Below are 23,307 nucleotides of genomic sequence, written 5' to 3' on the forward strand. Positions count from 1 at the left end.
TTGCTTTTTAGTTTCACCCAATAATAATAATCTTATTCATTATTTTTATTAATGAATATATTCTTCAGGGAGTAAACATGACTCTGAATCAATATTTTATATGTTTCTTTTATTATTATCTTTTGAGTTTTTTCATTACCGGATCCACAAGAGCCACCACCAACTTTCCATCCCTGTAGATGGCGCCGCGTCTTGCTCTCCCAGTCTTCGCCGTCCTGTCCTACAGTAGCAACTCACTTCCCTTAATCCCTCATTCAAGTTCACACCTCAGATTACCGTCTTATCAGCGATGCGTCGGCTTCACACCTCCGTCGGATGGCAGCATGGATTTGCTCTCCGAAGCTACAAACACGCCGCCTCCAAACTGCTGGGTCATTTTTAGAAATTCCCGGAAAAGGATTATGGCGAGTGTTCGTGAGGAGGAAGGATGAGGTTTCTGATGAAAACTTTTTTTTGTTTGATGTGGCTGGTTTATTGTTCTTGATAATAACTTAATTTCCTTTAATGAAGTGAGCACAACTTGTGCCTGTATTCAACATTGGATGGTTTTACTGTTCAATGAAACTAATGGTTTGAACTGCATTTATTTCCAATCTGCATGGATTGGAAATCACTCCAGAAATTCGAAAAAGTTGTGTAAGAGGCGCCATAGTACTGCAACCAACCAACTCGGGTCACACTCAAGTTATTCATTTGGTGACTGAGGATGTTATTTGACAAAATGTGAAGAGATCTGGGACTCAACTTTCACTTTAAAGCTATGACTTGACTTGGACTTGTGCCCTTTGACTCTGGAAAAGCTCCAGAAAACCCTTGCCCACGTTGAGACATAGTCGGTCGTATCTGCAATAGCTCTTTGTCCAACGCTGATCTGATGTTTTCAGTCCCCATGTATCTGTCTTTACAGTGGATCTGCTGAAGACGACATCACTGCCTCTCCTGTCTGCAAGACATCACTGCACATCTACTTCGAGTCTCTTCAAGATGTCTGAGCTTCTCATGTTTGTGTTTTGTGAGTTTATTGATTGAGGCATATATATAGCTATAGCTAGTGAACATATATCAAAAGAGCCACTGTTGTGTTTGCATGTGTCACATGCCCAATGCTTGAAACACTTCAGGCATGTTTTTCATTTTACATCCGAGTTTTCTGCGCTTTATAGATGGACACCTTCTGCTTGAAATGTGAATTGTCAAACATAAACTTGGAACAGTTGTCCTTAATTGCACCAACACATCATTATTTTATGTTTTTTGCCTTTTACATTTCCCCCTGACCAAGGAAAAAGCAAAAATATTGCCATTTTTCATCTCACTGTAAAGGAAATGTTGATAATGGAACATACAAGAGATAGTTTAGGTGGCATTCTGCAGTTCCATGTGGATTTTGGACCAAATAAAACAGAATTATTAAACACGTCATACCATCAAATCATTAAAGTTAACCAACACCCATGTATCAGTGGTGACGAAATCTGTCATTATTGTTCATATATTGTTTTAAGTTTACCACAAATAATTTCGTAGAGACTTGGAATCGAGGAGGCAGGGTACCAGTGGCTCAGAGAGAGTCTCGTCTGTCCTGTCCTGGTGAGGTATCTTCTTTTGTTTTTGTTTTTTTGCCTTTGGCACTACAATTCTTGAATCACAGCTTTTATTGTATCCTTGGCTCTCCATATTGAATTAGACTCATTTATTTGAATTTGCATAACACTTTTATGAAGAGCTACAGGCCATGAAAATGGCATGTTGTGTCCTATGATTTCATCTCATTGAGTTTTCCTTATTAAAAAAAAAAATTGTTTGCACCCGTGTTCCTGCAGCCACAGGGGTGGAACCTCATGTTGCAAAGTAACCGTCGCTGCTGTCAATCCATGTAATCATGTGGTGAGATAGGTTGTGTGTTGATGCATGTTTTCAACTGCGGGTGGAAACCGGAGTGCCAGGAGGAAGCCCTGCGAGAATCTAGAACTCCATCCCTCAAAACCCCATGTGGGATCTTTCTGTGAGGCGGTGGCACAAACCGCTGCCTCAACAGCCAAGAAAAATCAAAGAACACAGCAGTCCCTTTTCTACTCTCACCTTCTCTACCTCTGTTTTCATCTCATCCCATCTTGCCTACGATGAAAAGAAATGATCTTGTATCTCAGTAATTTTGTCATGTTTTTTTCTGGCAAAGACAAAAACAAGGCTCAAACATCACGATCTAGGGACTCCAGAGAGAGGCATGTGTTTTTTAACCCCCCCAATGATGCAATGATCTTTTGATGGACCAGCACAACATGTCTGTGTCTGATTGTCCCGTGAAGTCATACACGTTTCTGCAGACAGTCAAGTTTCACAAGCGCCTCCCGCCTCACCACCAGTACGCCACAGTCCTTCTGGGAGTGCTTTCATCCTTGGTATAGGGTCCCCTGCATCCAAATTCCACACATTCTAGGGTAATTTGTGGCACATACTCTTTCCCCTCAGGAGACAGAGATGGAAAACGCCACCATGTCTCCCTTCCCCTCGATTGTCCTTGCTCTTTAATCAGCATGTCTCTGCGGCTCACACTGCCACTGTGCTGAGTCGCCTCACTCTGGGAAACTGCGGACTGAAGTGGCTGCTATGTGCTGGGGTGCAGACCGCAGAGACCCTTAGAGACCGCCGTGGGTCTTGAAGTGACTAGAATTTTATGTTACATAAAGGCCATTGTTGCATCAACTGCACTGAATCTTTGGAGTTGACTCACTCGACTCTTCTTCCGTTCAGAACTTTAAGCGCTTGAGTCAATGTGCCTGACTCTGTTACCCTGGAAATCTGGAATTCCTCGATGATGCTGCTGTTCCTCTGAGAGGTAGATGGGAGGTAGATGTGTCGTAAATAATGACATGAAGTCAAAATAACACACCAGCCTTCTGCGCCACATAGAATAAAGTTTACTCATTGAAGTCACAAGGCAACAGATCACTTCTTCACCATGATAAGAAAATTATGTGTGAAAGTACTGTCTGGGTGAGTAATGATCCAAACCACTTGGGACCGGTTGGAGAGGAAGTTGTGGACACAGCTGCAGAGTGTCATGTCCATTCCCAGGGACCTCATCTGCTCAGGCAGGGTGGGCGGGTCTATGTTGTAGCATCCTGAGCTGTACTCCCCAAGAAGCATTCGGAGACAGTTCCCCCTCCCTTTTCCCAGTTGGTCAATGGGGTGATGCTGGAGATGGCTTTGTCACGGCTTCTGTTGGCAAACTGGTGAGGATCAAAAGCGTTTGGCAGTGAGCAGGAAAATAACTCTTCCACCAGGCATCCGAAGTTTTCCTATCACCACTGAGGTTTAAGCTACTTTCAGAAAGTTTCTAAAGTTATGGTCAATCGTAGACCTCTTAAGACAGGGGCAGGCTCCTCCAATTTGGTGCCCTAGTTGAGATAAATCCATTTTTCCCCTCAAGGCCAAGGTGACTTGCGTTCAGCCGATGGTGCCTTTGGGAGTAGTACTACTGGAAACCATGGCGGCACTGTTGCTGATACTACCTGATACGTGTGATGCGAAGAAGACATGGCAATGTGGGAAACTCTCCGTCCTCCAGTGGCGATATATTTCACAGCGTGACCGACCATAAAATGTTGCCTCTGGGGGTGTCACTGCCTGATCGGTCCGCTGGAAATTCCGGTGCTGGAAACGGAAATTGTGCATGTTTTACCAACTGACGTTTACTGGTAAGCAAATGCGTACATGGTTATATCACGCAAAGGTGATGGAAGTTTTTTTTATGTACTAAAATAGTTTTTTTTTACTTAAAATAGTCTAGATTTAGAAATGGAATTTTTTTCTTATCTGATTTTGTTTATAAAACCAACAACATAAGCAAACTCAAGCACCGCACCACGGTAGACATAAACCTTGCAGAAGCGCTCACGCCTGCTCCTGTTAAATCTATGTGAAACAAATGCAAGGAGAAAAGTTTCCTATCCAATATCCAATAATATATCGGAAGCAATAAGCAATACATTGCGGATGTCAAATGTTTTGGAGGAGCTTGAAATGTTTATTGATTCAATAATGCTGGATTTTAAAAAATAGAATATCAGATACATTCAATTTCTAAATCTAGATTGTGACAACATGATGAGGTCATTTCGCTACAAACATGCGCGCGTACACGGTGAATACTGCGTACTTACACATGCGCGTAAAAACGTATAATTTCCAGATTGTTAAATATAGACTTTTAAACATTTTTTTAAACAAAAAAATCACAACTTTGTGCGATATAACCCGTAAAAACAAGTCGTAAAACTTGCGCGTGTGTGTTACTAACATCCGGTTCCAGTCCCGGAATTTCCAGCGGACCGCATCAGGCAGGCGGACCATATCAGGCAGTGACAGGGGCTATGTTATCAATAGTTCTTCCACAGTCGCCATGTTTGTTTTGGAGTTTGTTGTTGTCATAAACTGATCACTCTGGGCTGCTCCCCCTGGTGGATATATTGGTGAACAGCAATACCAAAGAAAAGAACACATGGAAGTATCTGATCAGTTACAGTAATGTCATGAAACGGACGGGAACAATTTCATACGTAAAGGAAGCATAAATGCATCTCATATTGACCCTTCGTCTGTGCCCTTACCCTAAACACTTTTGTTTTCTATGCGCAAGACACAGACAACATGCAATGCAGATGGCTGTGTCTGCGTCACACAGGAATGCCGGTCCACTTGATGATCATCCGATGTGACGCCGTAGGAGTGAGAACGTGTTGAAAGCCAGTGTCCACTGATGGACACTGCTCCTGTTAACATGCTGAAAAAAAAACAAAAAACAGACTGAAGTCTGAAGCCGCCTGTCAACCATACGCCACTCACGTCTACCCACTCTGTCTGCACACAAATGTTTATTTGAGTCCAAATCTGGTTCAAAAATAAATAGTTCCTTCTTTTATTCTTGGACATCCAAAGAGTAAACAAGCCGTTCTTTGGTTTCAGGGCCGCACCCGGGCAGCCTGGAGTGTTTTATACTGTGATAGATTCAGACCAGGCCACTTAGTCGTTTCAGATACTTTCCCATGGTGAACGGAGCAAACAAAGGCTTCGTGGTGGCCTGAAGAAACCACAGCCAAGGCGTCCACGAGCCTCTACGCTCACCATCTTTTGAAAATGACATTTATTGCGCCTTATAAAGGCTCTATTTTAGTGCACAAGCACTAAATATAAACCGGTTATTCTTTGATTTTGCCCTTGTAAACTCTACATGAAGGAGATCGGCAGGCCGCTGAAGGCAGGTCCAAGTCTGAAGACTATTTTACACTTCTTCTCATCTGGGTCTGTATTTAACTAATCTGCAGTTGTTTTGAAGTTGATTTCCGACAGAATTACCCAGCAAACCGTCATCTCTGATTCATCTTTCAACGTGCCATATTCATGCCATACAACTGGTGGACCAGTGTGAGCCATGTTACACTGCAGCCCTCTATTGTCCTGGACAAAAGTGTACTTCATTGACTTCATTCATTCATCATCCCGACCTCCAGCTGGAGCTTTGGAGGGCCACTGTTATGCTTTTCCGAGTCTTAAGAGTTATTTACTGTGTTTTTAAGATGAATCAAAACGTCACCTTAACATATAATGAATTGTTAAATTACCTGCTTAAATTGAGCTACATGCTTTGGTCATTAATAAATAGATTGTTTATTAATCACAAGTGGAACAGAGTCGCTAGAAATTTAGAGTTTACAAAGTATTTGATGGAATCATGGCGCAGCTCCCTTTTTTGAAGTTGCTATTTGTTTGTGTTTTCAGCAAGGCAGCCATTTTGCAAACAAACTAAATTATAAATATATATATATATATATATATATATATATATATATATATATATATAATTAGGTAGATACAAACATTTAAACATTTATTTTTGTGACGTGAAGCTCCTCTTGTTATTGGTTTTATTATCAGTGTTTTTGCTTTTCTGTTTGTTTTTGAAAATATGTAATTGTTTATTTTAAAACAACCCCCTTTCTATGAGTTGGAAGTCTGAAAATCAAATAAATGGGAAATACATATTGAAGCAATTTTTAAATGCACATCAACTCCATCTACATCACAAGGCGGAGAAATATAAACCAAATTAATAAACGTTCTTTTGTTAAATGTGAGTGAAAAACATACTTCCAAATACATGTGGTCTGAAAAATAAATATCCATTTGCAGTACTACATTGTATTTCAGTGCAGTTTTAAATGAAATAAATAATGCATTATTTTAAACAAAAAATACATAAAAAATCAGAGTGGTCATTCATTATATTTATTCATTTATTATTATTATTATTATTGTTATTATTATTATTATTATAAAACCTTTTTCATCTATTTTTTTAACCTCACAATTGGAAATTCACTCTTTATTCTTCATTGAGTCGCAGTCCACTAACGCCACGCCCTTTAACGGTCTTTTCAATGACGTCACGCCAAAGCGGAAGTTGATGCGGACAAGAAGAGGCTTGACAGTTTCATAGTTTTGGGCGAGTAAGTCGTGTCTTTATCATCGCCTGATTTGTTGTACATATGATGATGTTTCAAGTATTTGCGACATCCAAACGCTGTGCTTTGTGCTCATGCACTTTGGATTGTCTGTGTTTTGATGGCGAGCTAGCTTGACGTTAGCGTTTTCCATCACGTGTGTTTCACTGTTGTGACATAAAACCTTGGATAAAGAATATGCCTGGATATTAAACATGTGTGTCGCAGTGAGTTCCGGGTGTCGGTGCGGGGTGATATTAGGTGTCATTACGCGTGAATGACAGCATCGGTCGGGTCGCGTTATTGTGAACAGCATCAGAAATAGCACTGAAATAGGTCAGAAAAACAGTAAGTAACAGTAATAAAATGTCACAATAACAGAATTACGTCTTGAACACTGATGAATCCGTGCTCCATTTCAAAAGATACATTCTTAGAATGTATTTTTATATTTTTGCATTTAAATAGCTCTGAATATGATGTATATCCTATTTCTTCACTAGTCCAAATAGTCGCCTGTTTCTGGTTAGTTTTTTTGTTTCGTTGAAAAGTAACATGGAAAAAAAGACATCTGAAAATAATTTGGTTCATACCAACCCGATTAAACGTATTGTTTAAAAGCTGATTTTAAATCTTGAGTGACAAGCTTCAATTTCAGTTAACCAAACCCATTTAAAGTTCAGATGAATTGTGGTTATGGTCCATTGACATCAGGTGTCTAAGGAGTTGAGTGTTTCTTCCAGGAAGTGAGTCCGACCCTGGTGACTTCTCCCGTCTGAGGGAGCGACATGGAGGTGCCCTGTTATTTGCCCAAACTTCTGTATGAGTTGAATGAGCAGAGAAAGCGAGACTTCTTCTGTGACTTCAGCATCCTGGTGGAGGGCCGGGTGTTCAAGGCTCACCGCAATGTGTTGTTTGCAGCCAGTGGCTACTTCCGGGCGCATCTTGTTCGCTACTTACAGGTGGGATACTGTGTGAATTCCTCTTTGATTCCAATGATTATGAATGAAATATATATATATACATCTTACACCTGTGTATTTTTAGTTTTAGGTGGGATATTTTTTGTGAGCACATTAAGCATAAACAAATATGTATATTGTAATATGTGTATTAGCATCATATTAGCCTATGATCAACTCAACAGCATATGCCCATGAGCTTGACCTATGCCATTTTCTTTGCAAGAACATTACAACGCCACCCAGAGGCCTGGTGTGTTGACTGCACGGGAGGAGGCAGCATTGCGCCTCCCTTATATTGAGGAAAAGTCCTGGTGCCAATCCTCATTGATAGCATTTATCAATGAGTAAATGTCACATTGAAATTTGAATTTATCTATAAATGCACACTAACAATTCTATGTATTTTTATTCCACATAAAACTAAGTTTCTTTTATTTTACTCCAGTATGATGTTTGTTTTTGGTCTTATCAAGTAGGGTTCAGTTTTTTTTTCTCCAAATTTTGTGAAATATAACTTCAATGTCAGAAATCTGCTTTTTATATTATTATTATTATTATTATTATTGGCATTGTTATCACTATTATTATGATTATATTTTTATTGTTGGTGTTGTTATTATTATTGTTGTTCTTTTAATCTATAATTTTTCTTCCTTTACATTGTTATTAAATAAACTGTCCTGTTTCAGGACAACAGTCAGCGCCACAGCACGGCTTCACTGGATATCGTCACTGCCGACGCCTTCTCCATCATCCTGGACTTCATGTACTCTGGCCGTCTGGCCCTGAACCGAAGCAACGTCATCGAGGTGATGTCAGCTGCCAGTTACTTACAAATGACTGACCTGGTCAGCTTCTGTAAAGGATACATCTGCTCATCCTTGGAGATCTGCAACAAAGGCAAAGACGAGACGATGGTGAAGCCTGATCAGGACAGGAGAACACGTCCGGCGGACAGCGGCTCGTCTGCTTCTACAACAAGTGCTGCAGCAGGTGGTGCAAAGTCTCAGTCAGAGGACGGCGATGATGGAGGGTCGGGGGTCGCGATGGAACCTACTAGTTTGTCTAGAACTCCCTTGTCGATTCCAGCCGCGACCCCTCCTGGCACAAGTGGAGACAGCGACTACCACTCCAGAGAGGACCTGGTGTCGGATCGGGAGAGGCCAAAAGTTCACATGGATCAAACCAATCTCTCATCCTCGTCGTCTTCTGATCCTCCAGAGTTGGTCAACCCTAAAATCGAATATGACCCGGACGAAGAACTGATGGACACCAAGCACATATCTTCGTACGCCGGTCCAACCCATCCCCACAGTGGGCTTCGCCACTCGAGCAACTCCCCGTCCAATGAGCGCTCGCCTTTACGGTACAGCCACTCCTACAACTCCAGGCATCTGATGGAGATACTGGCGAGAGCGGGCGGCACGAGTCCTTCTGAGGACAGAGGGGGGCAGTGCTTCTCTCAAGGGCAAAGTGGCAACGCAGGAGGCGGCAGGATGGATGACGGGTTGGGTGTTGTTGGCTCGTCCGTCATGGAGATCCAGGCCGATTGGTTTGGAGAAGATGCAGGTAAAATATCAAAATGAAAAGATCTTTCATCATAATTTGTATTGAGGCAGTAGAAATGAAATATATGACGCACCATTTGATGCAGAAGGAGAAGGAGACAACAGAAAATGCTTATAGTGATTTGTAACACAAGGCTAATATAAGAGTTATATCTTCCTTTTATGCAGCTTATTTCCAAAATAGGTTAGATACAACACAATTCATACTCTGAGATGATCTCATATACCACATTTATTCATGGAGCTCGTCTTCAATTGGACTTCTGAGATTATAGCTTGTTTTCAGTTTTGTCACAGTTTCATTCAGTCATTTTCAATTCTTAAAAATGTCAGGGTGGAGGTAGCTAAGTTTAGCTGAAAGAAAAAAATGTTGATGACAGAACCAGTGAGTAAAAAAACAGACATGTAGGAACACTGTTCGGGAGTTGACTCACAAGACTGGAGGAGGCTGACACTTCTCCAACTTCCCTCACAGGTGATGGTCTGCTGGTTTCGGTTAAGCTTCACACATGCCCCTTCTGTCCTTACACCACCAAGCAGAAAGGGATCATGAAGAGGCACATCCGCTGCCACACAGGAGAGAGACCTTTCCCCTGTCCCATTTGTGGTAAAAGGTTTACAAGGCAGGAGCATCTCCGCAGCCATGCTCTGACGGTAGGGAACTTTTTGATATACATATTTGTTTTTACCATTGATATCCTACTATACTACCAATTGATTTAAACTACCACTGACACTTTCAGGTGACATCCTTCTGACTACAGTAAACACTGTCGTCTTCTCCTGACAGGTGCACAGAGACAGCTGGCCGGTCTCTTGTAAGAGCTGCCGGCAGACTTTCACCGGAGCCAGCGTCTCACCGAGCCTGCGGCGCTTCCGTATCTGCGACAGCTGCAACTGCGTCACCACCACTCACAGTGACTCGACCCAAGTGCTGCCCAGTCACCCGGAGCCTGTGGAGCGTGGCGTCGGCTCCACAGACTGGTCCAGTTTCATGGATGAGGTGGACGAGGTGGAGGTGGGCCGAGTGGAGGACTTGGTGCAGAAGCAGGTGGTGGACAGAGGACTGGCTGAGGCACAAGCGCTATGAGTCAGAACCTTCCATGTTCACTTCTACGATGCCAATCACTCATCATTGCCAAAAATATAATGTCACTCGCTCCCTATTGTATGTTGTGTTTATCTAGTTTTGGCTCATGTTTGTCGGGTCTTATTGCAGGAACGAGTTAAACAAAAGTGTTGCACATGGTTAATATGAAATCTACATTCAAATGATTTGTGTGCTTCTGTTTTTCATTATTCTACACTTGTCACTGTTATTTCCAAATAATGATAAATTCAAGTACACATTTATAGCCAAGATCTAGTTTTTTTAAGGACTTATTTTTAAGTGAAATCCATCTTGTTTCTTCGCAACAGTTAATGAAATATATTTACGCTTTCCTTTTGAAATATAATAGTGTTGGTGTTTTTGACCAAGAAAATAGGTTAAAATTGAGATACATAACGTTTAATGACAATAATTTAGAGATATTCGTTGACGCATGTATTATGAATCAAGTTGTTATCGTTTTTACACCGTGCTGCCGTGACGTACTCTGATATGGAACATGTTTATTTTCCAGCCTGCCAGAGCGGTGAATCCATTCTTTCCTGCATACAAATACTTGCGATGTGTCGTGTAAACATTTCGCCGGTTCTATTCCATCAGCAATTGAAGTGACTGCTGTTTAGTTGGAGCGCAGTCATGTGACCAGCACTAACCACGTGACTGCAGTCATGTGACGCTTGAACTACAAAATACTTCCCTCCCTATGAAACCAGAGGAGAGTATTCGCTTCTTTCGTGTTGGACTCTTTAAACGTCCGCAAAAGCGATCATGTTTTCCGTGTTAGTCGGTGCCGTGTTGTTGGCGGTGTCGGAGGCTCGGTACTCGGCGGACTGGACCAGTCTGGACTCCAGGCCGCTGCCCACCTGGTACGACGAGGCTAAAGTGGGGGTCTTCATCCACTGGGGAGTCTTCTCGGTGCCGGGCTTCGGCAGCGAGTGGTTCTGGTGGCACTGGCAAGGGCAGCAGCCGCCGGACCAGACGTGTGTGGACTTCATGTCCGAAAACTACCCGCCCGCGTTCAGCTACCCGGAGTTTGCTCCCCTTTTCCACGCACACTTCTTTGACCCCGCAGAGTGGGCGGACATCTTCAGAGCTTCCGGAGCAAAGTAGGTCAAACACAATGATAATGTTTACTATTAAAAAGCCACATAATATACATTATTGCATTCTTTATATGTAATATTAATAATATAACCGTATTAAGGTTCTCATTTCCACCCTCATTCTCTCATATATATATATATTTTATTTTATTTTATTTTTTTTTGGCCAAGAAATATTGGCTTATATTTATCTAGTTTACGCTTGGCTGCAGTGATTGCTGTCGGACAGCAGGTGGCAGCATCATCAATGAGCGCTTACATTTGGACACACGGGAGACACGAAGAAGTCCCGCTGCGGCAACATCTCTAGTGGGAAAAACATTTGCGAGACTCCAGAACACCATCAGAATCTACTCACTTCTCCGCAGCTGGAACTAACTTTACTGAAATGTCTTCATTCCTTTTTAGCTGTTTTGCTTTTTTGTTTCTTCGCAATAGTCAATGAAATATATTTACACGTTCCTTTTGAAATATACCACAATAGTGTTGGGTTTTTGACCAAGAAAACAGGTTAAAAATGTCGCAAATGTTTTTCTCAAGCTTTGTTACTTAACCTTGCAATAAAACTCTTAAGCCTGCAGGCATTCATTTAATACTTTCAGTTTTTTTATGTTCCAGATACGTGGTGCTGACAGCCAAACACCATGAAGGCTTCACCAACTGGCCGTCTCCCAACTCCTGGAACTGGAACTCGGTGGACACTGGTCCACACCGGGACCTTGTTGGAGACCTGGGGGTGGCTGTCCGCAACAGGCGAGTCGTCGTGTTTACATTTTCTCTTCTCTCTCAGTTGGTTCACCGAGTTTCTGGTTCATTATTTTTCCACTGTAATTTGAAATTTTCCATCTCAGGTCCCTGCACTTCGGACTCTATAACTCCTTGTACGAGTGGTTCCACCCTCTCTACCTGGCGGATAAGAAAAATGGCTTCAGGACGCAGGACTTTGTGCTGCACAAACTGCTGCCAGAGCTGCGTAACATGGTTGTGAGGTTGGTGAAAGCTTGAAGGCACCGCATCACGTGAGGCGTCAGTTGACTGGTCTGATGACTCGCAGGTACCGACCCGAGCTGATCTGGTCCGACGGCGACTGGGAAGCACCGGATACTTATTGGAATTCCACTCAGTTCCTGGCGTGGCTTTATAACGACAGCCCAGTCAAGGTGTGGGTCAGGTGCACCTGAACGCAACACACTGTAATCGTGTCATAGTTAAATGAATTAACTTGGACATGAATTATCAAGATATTTGTGTCCAGGATGCATCAATATAACACATTTAAAAAAACTGTTTGGACATATTACAAGGTTTCTATGTTATTTCTCCCCCAAATTCATTACATTCTATTGTTGTTTTGTATCATTCTAATGAATATTGATGGCACATTTGAACACATTTTCTTAGATTTCAATTAATTAGATAAGAATATTAAAATGTAACTAGTGTTTCTTTTGGGAATACCTTTTTCATTACATTAAATGATATACATTTTTTGGTATGAAACAATAATTGGAAAAAAAAAAATCAATATAATCCCTTTGCATAAGCCTTAACATTGTCAATCAGGAATGTTGCTTTAAATATTTAAATATATAAGTTGATAAAAAATTTTTAATAAGAAATATCAATAATAATAAATATCATAATATATTTGAATAATTGTTACATTGTAGTTGGGAGACTAACTTTACATTTTTGATAATTAATTATTAATACATTTTTTTAACCAATTAGCCTTTTATTTACTTGCACCAAAATTGGATAAAAAAATAAAATGAATAATAATCCTTAAAAAAAGGTTAATTCTATTTATCATTCAAAACCGTTGATCATCTTCATACATAAAAAACATGTTTTAAATATATTGTTGTTTTTTTTGTTTTTTTTGCAGTGTCTTAGTTCGGCCGTTGCAATTTATGAGATAAAAAATAAAATGTAGCTAGTGTTTTACTTGGTAAGTTTTTTTTTTTCATTTCATTGAATGAAATCCCTTTTTTGCTGAAAGAAACAATAATTGCGAAAGATCTAATATAATCCTTTGCATAAGTATTAATACTGTAATAATTATAATAATAATAATAATATTTTTGCTTTGATGAAAAAAATCCACTAATAAAATTTTAACATTGTAGATGAGAGATTAACTTTTCATGTTTTATTTTTTTAACCAATAAGCTTTTGATTTACTTGCACCCAAATTGAAATGAAAAAATAAATTTAAAATATATTCATGTAATATTTTTCAAATTTCTAGTTTGACATATTTTCAACCTTCTAACTATGTTTTCAAAGGACACTGTCGTGACCAATGACAGGTGGGGGGCCGGCTGCTCCTGCAAACATGGCGGCTACTACAACTGCGAGGACAAATACACTCCTGGGCAGCTGCCCACTCACAAGTGGGAGAAGTGCACGTCGGTGGACACCCAGTCCTGGGGCTACAGACGGAACATGAGAATGAACGAGCTGATGCCGCTTCCAGACATCATCGAGGTGAAGAGTTGAGTCACTGAGTGAATGACTAGGAACATAGTGAGCTCTGCTTGTGCTTCTGCTCTGTGTCGGGCTCCACGCGTGGTTTAGATCAACCTCAGGTGCTGCACTTGTGCCTCAACTTGGAATAGTTGCTCTTTATTGTAGTACACTCATGTCTCCAGTAGATGGCAGCATTCATCCGCATCACTTTTACTTATGTTCTAAGCTGTTTGGCTGGAGTCTCAGTTATATTTTAGTTCAATAGTGAAATGTTTTTATCTGAAATGGTTGGTCATTTGAGTAGCATTGACATGCAACTGAACAAACATGAGTATGTACTGAGAAACTCCTTCCTCTTTCAGGACCTGGTGCGCACTGTGGCGCTGGGAGGAAACTACCTCTTGAACGTGGGTCCTAGTCCCGACGGGATGATCCCGCCTGTGTTCGAGGAGCGGCTCCGCGCCGTGGGCTCCTGGCTCAAGGTCAACGGGGAGGCCATCTACTCCACTAAACCCTGGAGGGTGCAGATGGAGAACACCACAGCTGTCGTGTGGTGAGTTGAAGACACTCTTGGAGGGCCCCAGAACCCAGTGTTCATCCATGTCGACCCACCAGGTACACGTGTAAAGGCTCCAGTGTTTATGCCACTGTTCTGAGTCAACCCTCCCAGTCTGTGCTGCTGCTACTGGAGCCCAAAACAACAACTGATACAAAGGTACAGAGCCTTAGGAAGTGTTTAATTTGCACGGCTGCAACATTGCCCCCCGCTGACTGTGTTTTGTAATTTCATTGGATACATATTGCAAAAATATTGCCTAGTCATAAATATTAATTTACTAAAAATGTATTGAATACATTGAGCATTATAAACATACGTTTGAGAGGCAAAATTCTCAAGTAGTGGTTTAAAATAGTGATTTATTTTTTCATTTATTTGTATTTCTTCATTTAATTTGTAAGGATAAAACTTCTATGGAATTCTGTCCAGGTGACCCTTTTAGGGCAGACCTCGCCTCTCTCCTGGTCACCTGTCAAACCAAATACTGGGCTGACCATCCTCCTGCCTGAGCTTCCCTCCACCCCGGCTCAGGCCTGGACTCTCAAACTGGACAAAGTTGTTTGATCCAGAAACTCCACATTCTGCAGGTTACTGGTCAGTGCACTTGTTCGTGGCGTCGTACTGTGATACTTTTGACCAGGTCCAGATAATACTGACTGTGTGCTACGCAACCTTTCCTCAGATTGATTTTCAGGGTCAGAGTGGAAACCTTTCACACTTTTTTTTTTTTTTTTTCACAGTCATCAGCCACACGAGGGCGCAAATATTTTGGTTTCAAAGGGACGTCTTCTGTGACTGACTGAAGTAATGTGTGAATTGAACATAGTGATATGCATTCAACTCATGATTTTATGGACAATTTCATTCAGATTTTTCATTATTTTAATAAAATGAATGTATTTCTTATTTTCTTTGTGCTTCGCATGACACCCCAGATTTCCATCATAGTTCTGATAAACGTTATGAAGGTCTAAATGTGTTTGAAGTAATTCAGAGCTGATTGGAGAGAGTTATGAAGCACTTGTTTTTACATGGCTCATTGTAGAGAGAGAGATATGGGCTGAGTTTCAATGTTGATTTCAGTGAACATCTCACTGTTTTTAAACAGAGAGCGCCACCTACTGAACATTGCAATTGAAGGTACTGTTTCAATATAAATAAACAAAACACCTATATTCGCTTGTAGCTGCAGCAAAATAATGCAAGGCAAATCCTACAAATCTGCGCTATTTTAAACGCATATTTTCTGATAAGTCTAAAATGTGAAGTCTAAAATCTAATGTGGAAAACGGATAGCAAAAACCGCTAGATAACAGTGAGGGGATAAAATGCTATTTTGCTGCAGGATGCTGACGCCACTGGCTCAAAAATGTTTAAAACGGGTCTAAAAAATGCAGATCAGCGTGCGCCATCTAGTGGACTCCAGTAGCGTGAGTTATAGCATTATAAAACACAGAAGAAAAAAAACAATGTGTATTTCACGCTTCATCATTTTATTTGTAAAAATAATTTGATGGATATTTGATGGTCAACTGGACCACCATGTCCTTGCTCTCAAATATATATATATATATATATATATATATATATAGACACCTTCCATGACTGTCAGGTCCGACATTTTGGCCCAAATATTCTCAGTAATTTCTTTAATTGTCCGAGGTATATTCACGTAAATCCCGTTGTTTAAAGTTGCCCCTTCAAACTTAAAAATAAATAAATAAATCATTTACTCAAGAAAAATGTAATTATTTGAACTATAACAGTAATAATAAAATATGAAAGTAAATGTAATACCTTTCGCAATCCGTAGTTAACTTTAATACATTGATCTGCTCCTGAAAATTAAGAGAAGCGTATTTTTATATTTGTTTTTACACCCCTTCAGTGGCCACCCTGGAAAGCTTGACTGCATGGTTTGTCAGTGCTGAGTGCAACTGTGTGCTCTTCGGTTGGAGTCAGAGAGTCCACACAAATAAAGACAAAGGAGACGCAGCAGCCTACTTTAACTCGCTAAAAATAGCTTTATAATAATCATATTAATAGTATTAATATTAGCTATTAGAAAATGTTTCCACAACAGTGTTACATTCTGTGTTGGGGGTTGATCCAGGTCACAGTGTGCCATCAGCCGGACATGAGCGGCATCACTGGTGCCGCATGGGCACATCTTCATCCACGAAACACATCTATGAGTAAAGTCGTACGATCATGACACAACACGCCTCGCGCTGGTGACCTCATGCATCTGGTGGTGGACTGTCCTCCAGCTGATATTGCTAAAAGCTCCCATCCAACAGATCTCTATGTACAGTGTCGGCACTAAAACAGGTATCAAAAGAGCGGAGCGTAAGAATAAAGCTGTGCCTCCGGACGGAAAAGCTCGCCGTATCAAACCCGCATGTGCTGTGAGATACACGAGGAGCAGGACAAAGAGAATGTAACTTGTTTTTGCTACATAGCACAAGAGAGTTCAGAGTGTCCATCACCGGCATGTCCTCTCGTGTAAGTCCAGTGAAGTGTCCTCCCCGCTCTCCTGGTAGCAGCGCCACTCATATAGTACACTTTTTTTTCTCACTCTAAAGGTCAACACCATGTATAATAATGAGAGTGTCGGTGATCATTCATCCCTTTAATGACAGTAATTATACCAATAATATTTGAATGGCTATATATGTAATACTGAGAAGAGCATTGTCCATCGGCAACAGGTATTTACATCGAGTGAACATGAGGGTGCTTGGTAGGTAATTACACAGTAATTGCTCACTTGTCTCTTTAATCCATGTCAGATAAATGCGTTAAATGTTTACTGCGCTAATATACACCAGTGCACAAAGAAATGCATTTGAACCCCGGTGCGAAAGGCACAAGGAGGTTTTAGTTACAGCAGTTTCCTCATAAAATCGGCTACAGAAATCATTTTAATATTCCACGGAGTGGTGATGGGTCAATGAGGCATCATGAAACAGTCATGCAGGGTTGATGAAACAGTGTCAAAACTTTCAGAGGCTACTAGGTGGCGCTCTTAGTTTAGAAATCTTTTCAAGTTTCAATTAATTGTGAAGTTGCTTCTGGGCACTGTTTCATGAAACCTCATCAGCCCTTCAATACTGTGACCTCATATAACCATCGCCACCACAAAGGCGTCATTTTCTACTGCTCAACATGAGGGTGGCACTCCTGGTTTGCTACTATTGAAAGAGTAGTTCAAGTGCAAGATAATGGAGCAGTGAGAGTGCACTCTATTGGGCTCTGGAAATAAGGACATTGTTTCATGATACACTATCTAATAGTTGTGTGACAAGAATTCACCTCCTCTTGCAGCCGCATAAGCTCTACAGTGTGTACTGTGCACAATAGGAAATCCCACCAACACATGGTCACAGCTTCCCATTCGGTGAGATTTGACAACCCAAAATGACGGAAATTGTTCAGGTCATGTGAAGCAAAATTCAAATATTATTTCAGGTATCAAGAAAATGACATGGATTTTTTTTTTTAGAATTGCTCTTAAATAAGCTCAAACGTGAATGAGGGAATTTATTGTCTTTAAATTTCGCATTGAGAAATTGGGGGAGAATTCTTTAAGGTTAAGAAAGTAATATATCACAAAATATTTTGAGGTAATGTTTTTACATTTTTAAAAACTAATAGTTATTGTTACCACTCAATCTCTCATTTTAATACACTCATAAATAAGCCATGTGCTAGTTTGAACCTAGTTCAGATTAAAGCTATGTGTTGCCACTGTAAAGCTCTGGTGTCGACTTCATGAAGCTTCATTTGCCCATCTTTATTTCGATTGTTTTAACTGTTTCATATTGTACAGGACGTTTTAGTAAATGACTGGGATTTCGGTTCAACCTCAACTGTAAAAATTATGTGGCAGAATACGTTTGATCGAACAGCGCATCAAGTTTATATTGACTTGATATTGACTTGTTGCGTCATTGTGTCAATTATTATAATCAACAGTGCAGTGCTTTGGTTTCACAGATTCTCTGTGAAATAACGGTAAAGGAATCAGAGTTCAATTTCGGCAGAGCAGCGATGGCTTGATGAGGTTTCATGAAACAGTCGACTAATTTTTGAGCCACTAGATGGCACTGTCCGCTGTTTGGTCTTTTTAACCCAAGAACGCTACCTACTGAGCTGTAAACATTCAGACACTGTTTCATGAAACTTCATCAACACATCCATAGTGCTGAAGAGTTGATGATGTTTCAAGAAACAATGTGATTTTCATAGACCACCAGATGGCACTGTCTGCTCTAAAAAGTTTGAACCACTAATTCAATGAACCCTCACATCATTCCTAAACCATGAGCGCCATCTAGTGGCCTCTGAAAATTAGGACAGTGTTTCATGATGCCTTATCACTACTCCACAGGGGAGGAGGTCATGTGACCAAGTCCCCTATCATAGTGACACACCTCGCAACATGTTTGCGATTATTGACATTAAGTCAATAGAAGTAAAATAGATTGTATTCAAAGGCCCAAATTGAAACTGCTGTAACTAAAAAATACTGGTAGAACACACTCACATCAGCCACCACGGCCTCACTCCACACACTCTTCCTTGCTCTTTATTCACAGAAAGTCGCTACAAGAGAGTTTGGACCAATTCCTCTTTTACACCCAGAGAAAACAAAACTTATTTTCTGGTGGTTTCTTTTTTTTTTTTCCAGCGTCCTGCAGTTTTGTGGGTGTCAAAGAATCCCCTGAGGACAGAGGTCTGTGTTCGTGGTAGGAGACACTAGTAGTAGAGACTGAGGTACTTGGAGTTGTCCGTCCGGTTGTTCATGAGCGATTTTTGCACTTGGAGGAAATGGTTATGCAACTGTTGGTGAGTGTTCAGATGATGCTAGCAGCTGACGCACCTGTTACGTGTCCTGTGCGGAGATGGTCGAAACACAACACAGGTTACGGATATCACTGCTAAATAAAGTGTGTTTGCAATGGACCGAGTATCAAGGCAAGGTGGCTTGCTAACACCTCAACTTGGAGTAGAAAAGAAAAAGTCTATATAATGCTACTTTGGATTAAAAAAAAAAAAAAAAAAGAAAAGGTTGATGTGGCGTCCCTCAGGGCCAACTCCAAACTTGGCCGTCCCTCTTTGTGTCCATTTGAGGATTGTGAGTCCTTCACAGTGGAGTAACAGTATAAAAAGCAGGTCTTTGTGCTTTGTGTCGTAGACCACTGAGATGTTTGTGGGCAACAGAGGAGAAGGATAAGGCTGCTCTGCAACCCACGTCGCTTGCAAAACACTGTCCGAATATTCCAGTATCTTCACGTCCCGAGGTGTCGAGTCGATCCAATATCATCCAGGGATAATACAAGTATACAAAGTTGCTGAAACAGTATCGTTGCAAACAAAAAAAAAGCTACAAAACACGCTTGTTTGAAAAAATTCTCTTGTCGCTGAACATGCGGTGCCGACAATTTCAGAAGTGAGAGTCAAAGGTGGTGTAATATTTCCTCGCCGAGTACAAACCGTCGTTTAATATTCAAAGATCCACATTTAGGCACATGTTGCTTCTAAAGTGGGGGTTAGATGGAGAGGTGGTCTAGGTTACTGCAATCACACGGATATACATAAATACCTATGAAAGATCCTACGACAATTGCTAGTAATACCCTGTGAACCCTCTTCACGTTCACGAATTTGGATATGACAAACAGCTGTTAAATCACACACTTCAATAATCTATGATAATAATACTTCAGTATTTCACATTTGATATATATATATATATATGTATATATATATATATGCTTTTGCTGTACATCGCCGTTACTCATTTACTAATCTAGAAATTTATAAAATATACATCTCCTTTGAAAATCATAAAGCTCTCCGTCGCATTCCGTCCCGACTGAAGACAAAAACAGATCATGCTATAGGAATTTTCTCAGTTTAAAATGGCTGAATTGGACACGGGTCGCCTTCGTGCGTCCTTTTTCTACCGCTCAGCCGTCCATGTTCACACATCCACTCACGAAAACACTCTTACAAAAACACCCAGACTAGAAATATGATCTGATAAAAGACTCTTAATTCATGCTACGCTCCTGGAAATCGTGTGTGTGAGAAGGGTTCAGCGACACACTGCTAACAAACGTTCATAGCGTCTAAAAACCGAATGATACCAATATTCTTTTCTTTACAAAATATTTTCACTTCAATCTCCATCAGTCACTGAAGCTCTACAGCCGCCCTGCTGCCTCTTTTTTTTAAGCAGAAAAAAAAGACTATTCCTACATGGCTGTGTCATTAAAACTCCTGATGGAATAACTACGTATACCTCGGATGTTTCTGGGGGGGTCTTTCTTTTGACCACTTGGGGGTACTGTAGTCTCATCACAGTGAAATAGGGGGCGGCTCATTTGTTCGGGGGAATGACATACCTAATAACACCAGTGAAAATATCACCCCACCAAAGGCTGTCTGTGATGCTACGTTGCAAGTTTAGTTCAGAGAGCAGTGTGAAGGAGTTAGAGAAGAAAAGGAGCCATGGAGGTTAAGAGGAGGCGTGGCCAGATGTCTTCTGCTCCGGTGATTGAGGACACGGAGTCGCTTCGAAGTCCGGAAGATGGTTTTGTTGGTGGTGACCTCGCACAGGAGGTTTGTGCCTGTACAGCCCTTAGATTGCAAAATGACGGGAAGATGAGCGGTGAAAAGAGAAAGTGCTGCTGCCACTGACTTCTTGGTTGGTCCTTCGAAGGAGCTAAAATATTTTTTGAAGTAACTTTTTAACATGGCTGCCATAATAATCATCGTAATAAGTTTCGTAAGAGTTTACTATAGTGTGCCATACGTACCTATCACACTTAAAAGCTCCTGAAGACTGAATGGGAACTTATCTTCTCATGTGATTTTGTAGATTCCATCCCTGTCCAGAAGGTGGCTGGTGAGGTAATAGAGATGTGCACTCACACACAGAAGTTGACTTTCTGTGAGCGACAGCTGATGAAGTTTCGTGAAACAGTCTCTTCATTTTCTCTTTAAATACGAGTCATTCTTCAATGCTACAGAGCAGAGAGAACATGAGGACACTGTTTCATGAAACCTGATCGGCCCATCATTGTTTTCTATAGATTAGTGAGAAGTTTTTATCTCTCTTGGGACGTCCTCTGTCTCCAGTTCATTTTCCCCATTTAACTTTGTGTTCGGGTTCTATGGTGAGTTCCAGTGGCCGTCGGATCTGGGAATTCCACAGCTACGCCTCCCACCGACATCTGACGTCGGATTTACCAGTTAGAAAGTGGGAGAATTCTCACTACCTCGAGTCTGCAATCCAAGATGGTGACGAAGTGTAGCAACTGTGAGTAGACCTCTTGTGTATATTCAACCTCTAGTCGACTTCCGACGTTCAGAACTGGAACACGCTGAGCTCGGCAGTGATGTCAATTCCGTGTTCCAAGCTTCGACTTCCGAGGTAACTGGAACGCACCATGAGTGAAACGTTCATTTGATCATCAAAAAATAGCTGGTGAGGTTTCGTGAAACAGTGTCCTCAATTTCAGAGCTCAGTAGGTGGAGCACTCAGTTTAACATTACATAACATTTTGTTTTAACAGTTCATATTAGAGAGTGCCATCTAGTGACATCTAAAGTCAAGAACATTGTTTCATGAAACTGGATCAATTTTACCCTGAAAATGAAGATGCGCTGTCAACATACTTTGAGGCACCTGAAGACAGGGAGGCTTACGGTAAATTTTGAGCCTCTTCATTGCGACTTCTAGTCGACTTCTTTCCCTTTCAAGCCGGTGATGTCATGATCAAGCACCTGGTGAGCACTCAAGCAAGGACTGTGGAGTCCATTTGAGATGAAAACTCACCATTCTCTGCTTTAAAAGGGGGAAACTTTGGTTGCTCCGAGGAGAAAAGAGGATAAAAGAGGGTTAACAAAAACTGCTGCCTGGCTCTGTTTGTGTGCCCAAATCCTGGGTGGCAACAGTGAGTAGAAAAAGCAGTACTGAATAAGCACGCTGGTTTGTTTGAGTTGGGCCAGAGCAATGCTGATAGAGAATTATAGAACTATCCATGAGTCAAACCCATAGGGCACATGTGAAAAAGATCTAAATCGTAACAATAGAGCTGGCGAATTCATAAATGCTCAGCAAATACTGCATGGATATTGAATTCATAGGGGAGAATGTTGAAGTTTTTTTTTTTTGTTATAGATTTGGGATCATGGTCGAAGCATGGATGGATGTGTGGGAATGGGCGCAGAGGTAAGAAGGGCTTGTTTCAGAGTCGAGTTTGGGCTTCAGGAATGTAGATCTCGATGCTGTCGGCGCTCTCGGTGGCGGAGTTCTGCCTGAAGGAGGCGGTGCGTTTGGTCTGCAGAAGCCTTCGTCTTGCTTCTGTCCTCTGGCGGTCGGCGAGATCGAGGGACTTCTCCCTTATGGGCAGAGTGTGTCCACCCACCCGAGGCACCACCAAGCCCCCTGACCCACCGCTGCCTCCTCCGTCTCCTGTGCTATCGGATCTGAGGGTTCCTGTCACGCCCCCTGCTGGCTTCTTTGGTAAAGGAGGAGGCAGCTTCTTATCATCCTGAGCAGGAACATGGTAGATGCCACGCAAACAAAATAAAGTGGGCATGGGAGAGGTAACAAAAGAGAGGCCACAAAATACAGACATGAAAAGATGAAGGACAAGTGCGTTAAAATATAAGGGAAACAACGTGAGGGAGAAGAAAAGAGGGGAAAAAAGTTAGTTTTTATCCTAAGACACAGACATTGATGGAAGTATTTTACTTTGCATTCACAGGTTTTAAAACACAAAGTCACACATGCTTTGATACTTTCCAATAACATTTCTACATGACACAAATCATTACAGAAATGATTCAGTTTTATAACCAGGACCAGTAAATATGATAAATATGATAAGATAAAACTCAAATATTTACTCAAAAAGAAAGGTTATTCAAGGAAAGTAGCAAGATCTTGGTTTAGGTTTTGGGACATTAGTGTGCATCCAAAATTCATATGTACATATGTACATGTATAT

The 23,307-nt window shown here is 41.2% G+C and overlaps 3 protein-coding genes across 6 annotated transcripts in view; 2 read left to right on the forward strand and 1 right to left on the reverse strand.

The window, feature by feature from the left end:
* Positions 1–6,444: 6,444 nt before the first annotated feature.
* zbtb8b (zinc finger and BTB domain containing 8B) lies at positions 6,445–10,624 on the forward strand. 3 transcript variants are annotated; one of them, XM_053862285.1, is made up of 6 exons: positions 6,445–6,509; positions 7,247–7,465; positions 8,158–8,277; positions 8,356–9,037; positions 9,512–9,690; positions 9,827–10,624. In XM_053862285.1, exons 2-6 carry the CDS (start codon positions 7,292–7,294, stop codon positions 10,124–10,126), a joined length of 1,455 nt encoding a protein of 484 aa, XP_053718260.1. In that variant the 5' UTR covers positions 6,445–6,509; positions 7,247–7,291; the 3' UTR covers positions 10,127–10,624. The 3 variants fall into 3 exon arrangements, with proteins under 3 accessions (XP_053718260.1, XP_053718258.1, XP_053718259.1); XM_053862283.1 differs by having other exon boundaries at positions 8,158–9,037; XM_053862284.1 differs by having other exon boundaries at positions 6,458–6,509; positions 7,251–7,465; positions 8,158–9,037.
* A 186-nt stretch (positions 10,625–10,810) lies between these two features.
* LOC128757182 (tissue alpha-L-fucosidase-like) lies at positions 10,811–15,747 on the forward strand. 2 transcript variants are annotated; one of them, XM_053862287.1, is made up of 9 exons: positions 10,811–11,253; positions 11,869–12,003; positions 12,102–12,239; positions 12,305–12,410; positions 13,540–13,740; positions 14,085–14,275; positions 14,338–14,437; positions 14,711–14,875; positions 14,964–15,747. In XM_053862287.1, exons 1-8 carry the CDS (start codon positions 10,916–10,918, stop codon positions 14,843–14,845), a joined length of 1,344 nt encoding a protein of 447 aa, XP_053718262.1. In that variant the 5' UTR covers positions 10,811–10,915; the 3' UTR covers positions 14,846–14,875; positions 14,964–15,747. The 2 variants fall into 2 exon arrangements, with proteins under 2 accessions (XP_053718262.1, XP_053718261.1); XM_053862286.1 differs by having other exon boundaries at positions 15,022–15,745.
* Positions 15,748–18,858: 3,111 nt separating this feature from the next.
* Positions 18,859–23,307, reverse strand: part of dlgap3 (discs, large (Drosophila) homolog-associated protein 3) — a 135,208-nt gene continuing 130,759 nt past the window's right edge. Inside the window, exon 16 of the mRNA XM_053861761.1 lies at positions 18,859–22,848. Coding sequence (XP_053717736.1) covers positions 22,543–22,848 — 306 coding nt within the window. The 3' untranslated portion in view covers positions 18,859–22,542. The remainder of the gene's footprint in view (positions 22,849–23,307) is intronic.

This window comes from Synchiropus splendidus, chromosome 4 (assembly GCF_027744825.2).
Source record: "Synchiropus splendidus isolate RoL2022-P1 chromosome 4, RoL_Sspl_1.0, whole genome shotgun sequence".
Lineage (NCBI taxonomy): Eukaryota > Metazoa > Chordata > Actinopteri > Syngnathiformes > Callionymidae > Synchiropus > Synchiropus splendidus.

What these genes read in the sequence shown, in the direction of transcription:
- zbtb8b (XM_053862283.1), top strand. Translation starts at nt 7,292, where the DNA reads ATGGAGGTGCCCTGTTATTTGCCCAAACTTCTGTATGAGTTGAATGAG. An exon ending in ATCTTGTTCGCTACTTACAG is followed by an intron (nt 7,466 to 8,157) that starts GTGGGATACTGT and finishes GTCCTGTTTCAG; the next exon opens with GACAACAGTCAGCGCCACAG. An exon ending in TCCGCAGCCATGCTCTGACG is followed by an intron (nt 9,691 to 9,826) that starts GTAGGGAACTTT and finishes TTCTCCTGACAG; the next exon opens with GTGCACAGAGACAGCTGGCC.
- LOC128757182 (XM_053862287.1), top strand. Translation starts at nt 10,916, where the DNA reads ATGTTTTCCGTGTTAGTCGGTGCCGTGTTGTTGGCGGTGTCGGAGGCT. An exon ending in CTGCGTAACATGGTTGTGAG is followed by an intron (nt 12,240 to 12,304) that starts GTTGGTGAAAGC and finishes GATGACTCGCAG; the next exon opens with GTACCGACCCGAGCTGATCT. An exon ending in ATAACGACAGCCCAGTCAAG is followed by an intron (nt 12,411 to 13,539) that starts GTGTGGGTCAGG and finishes ATGTTTTCAAAG; the next exon opens with GACACTGTCGTGACCAATGA.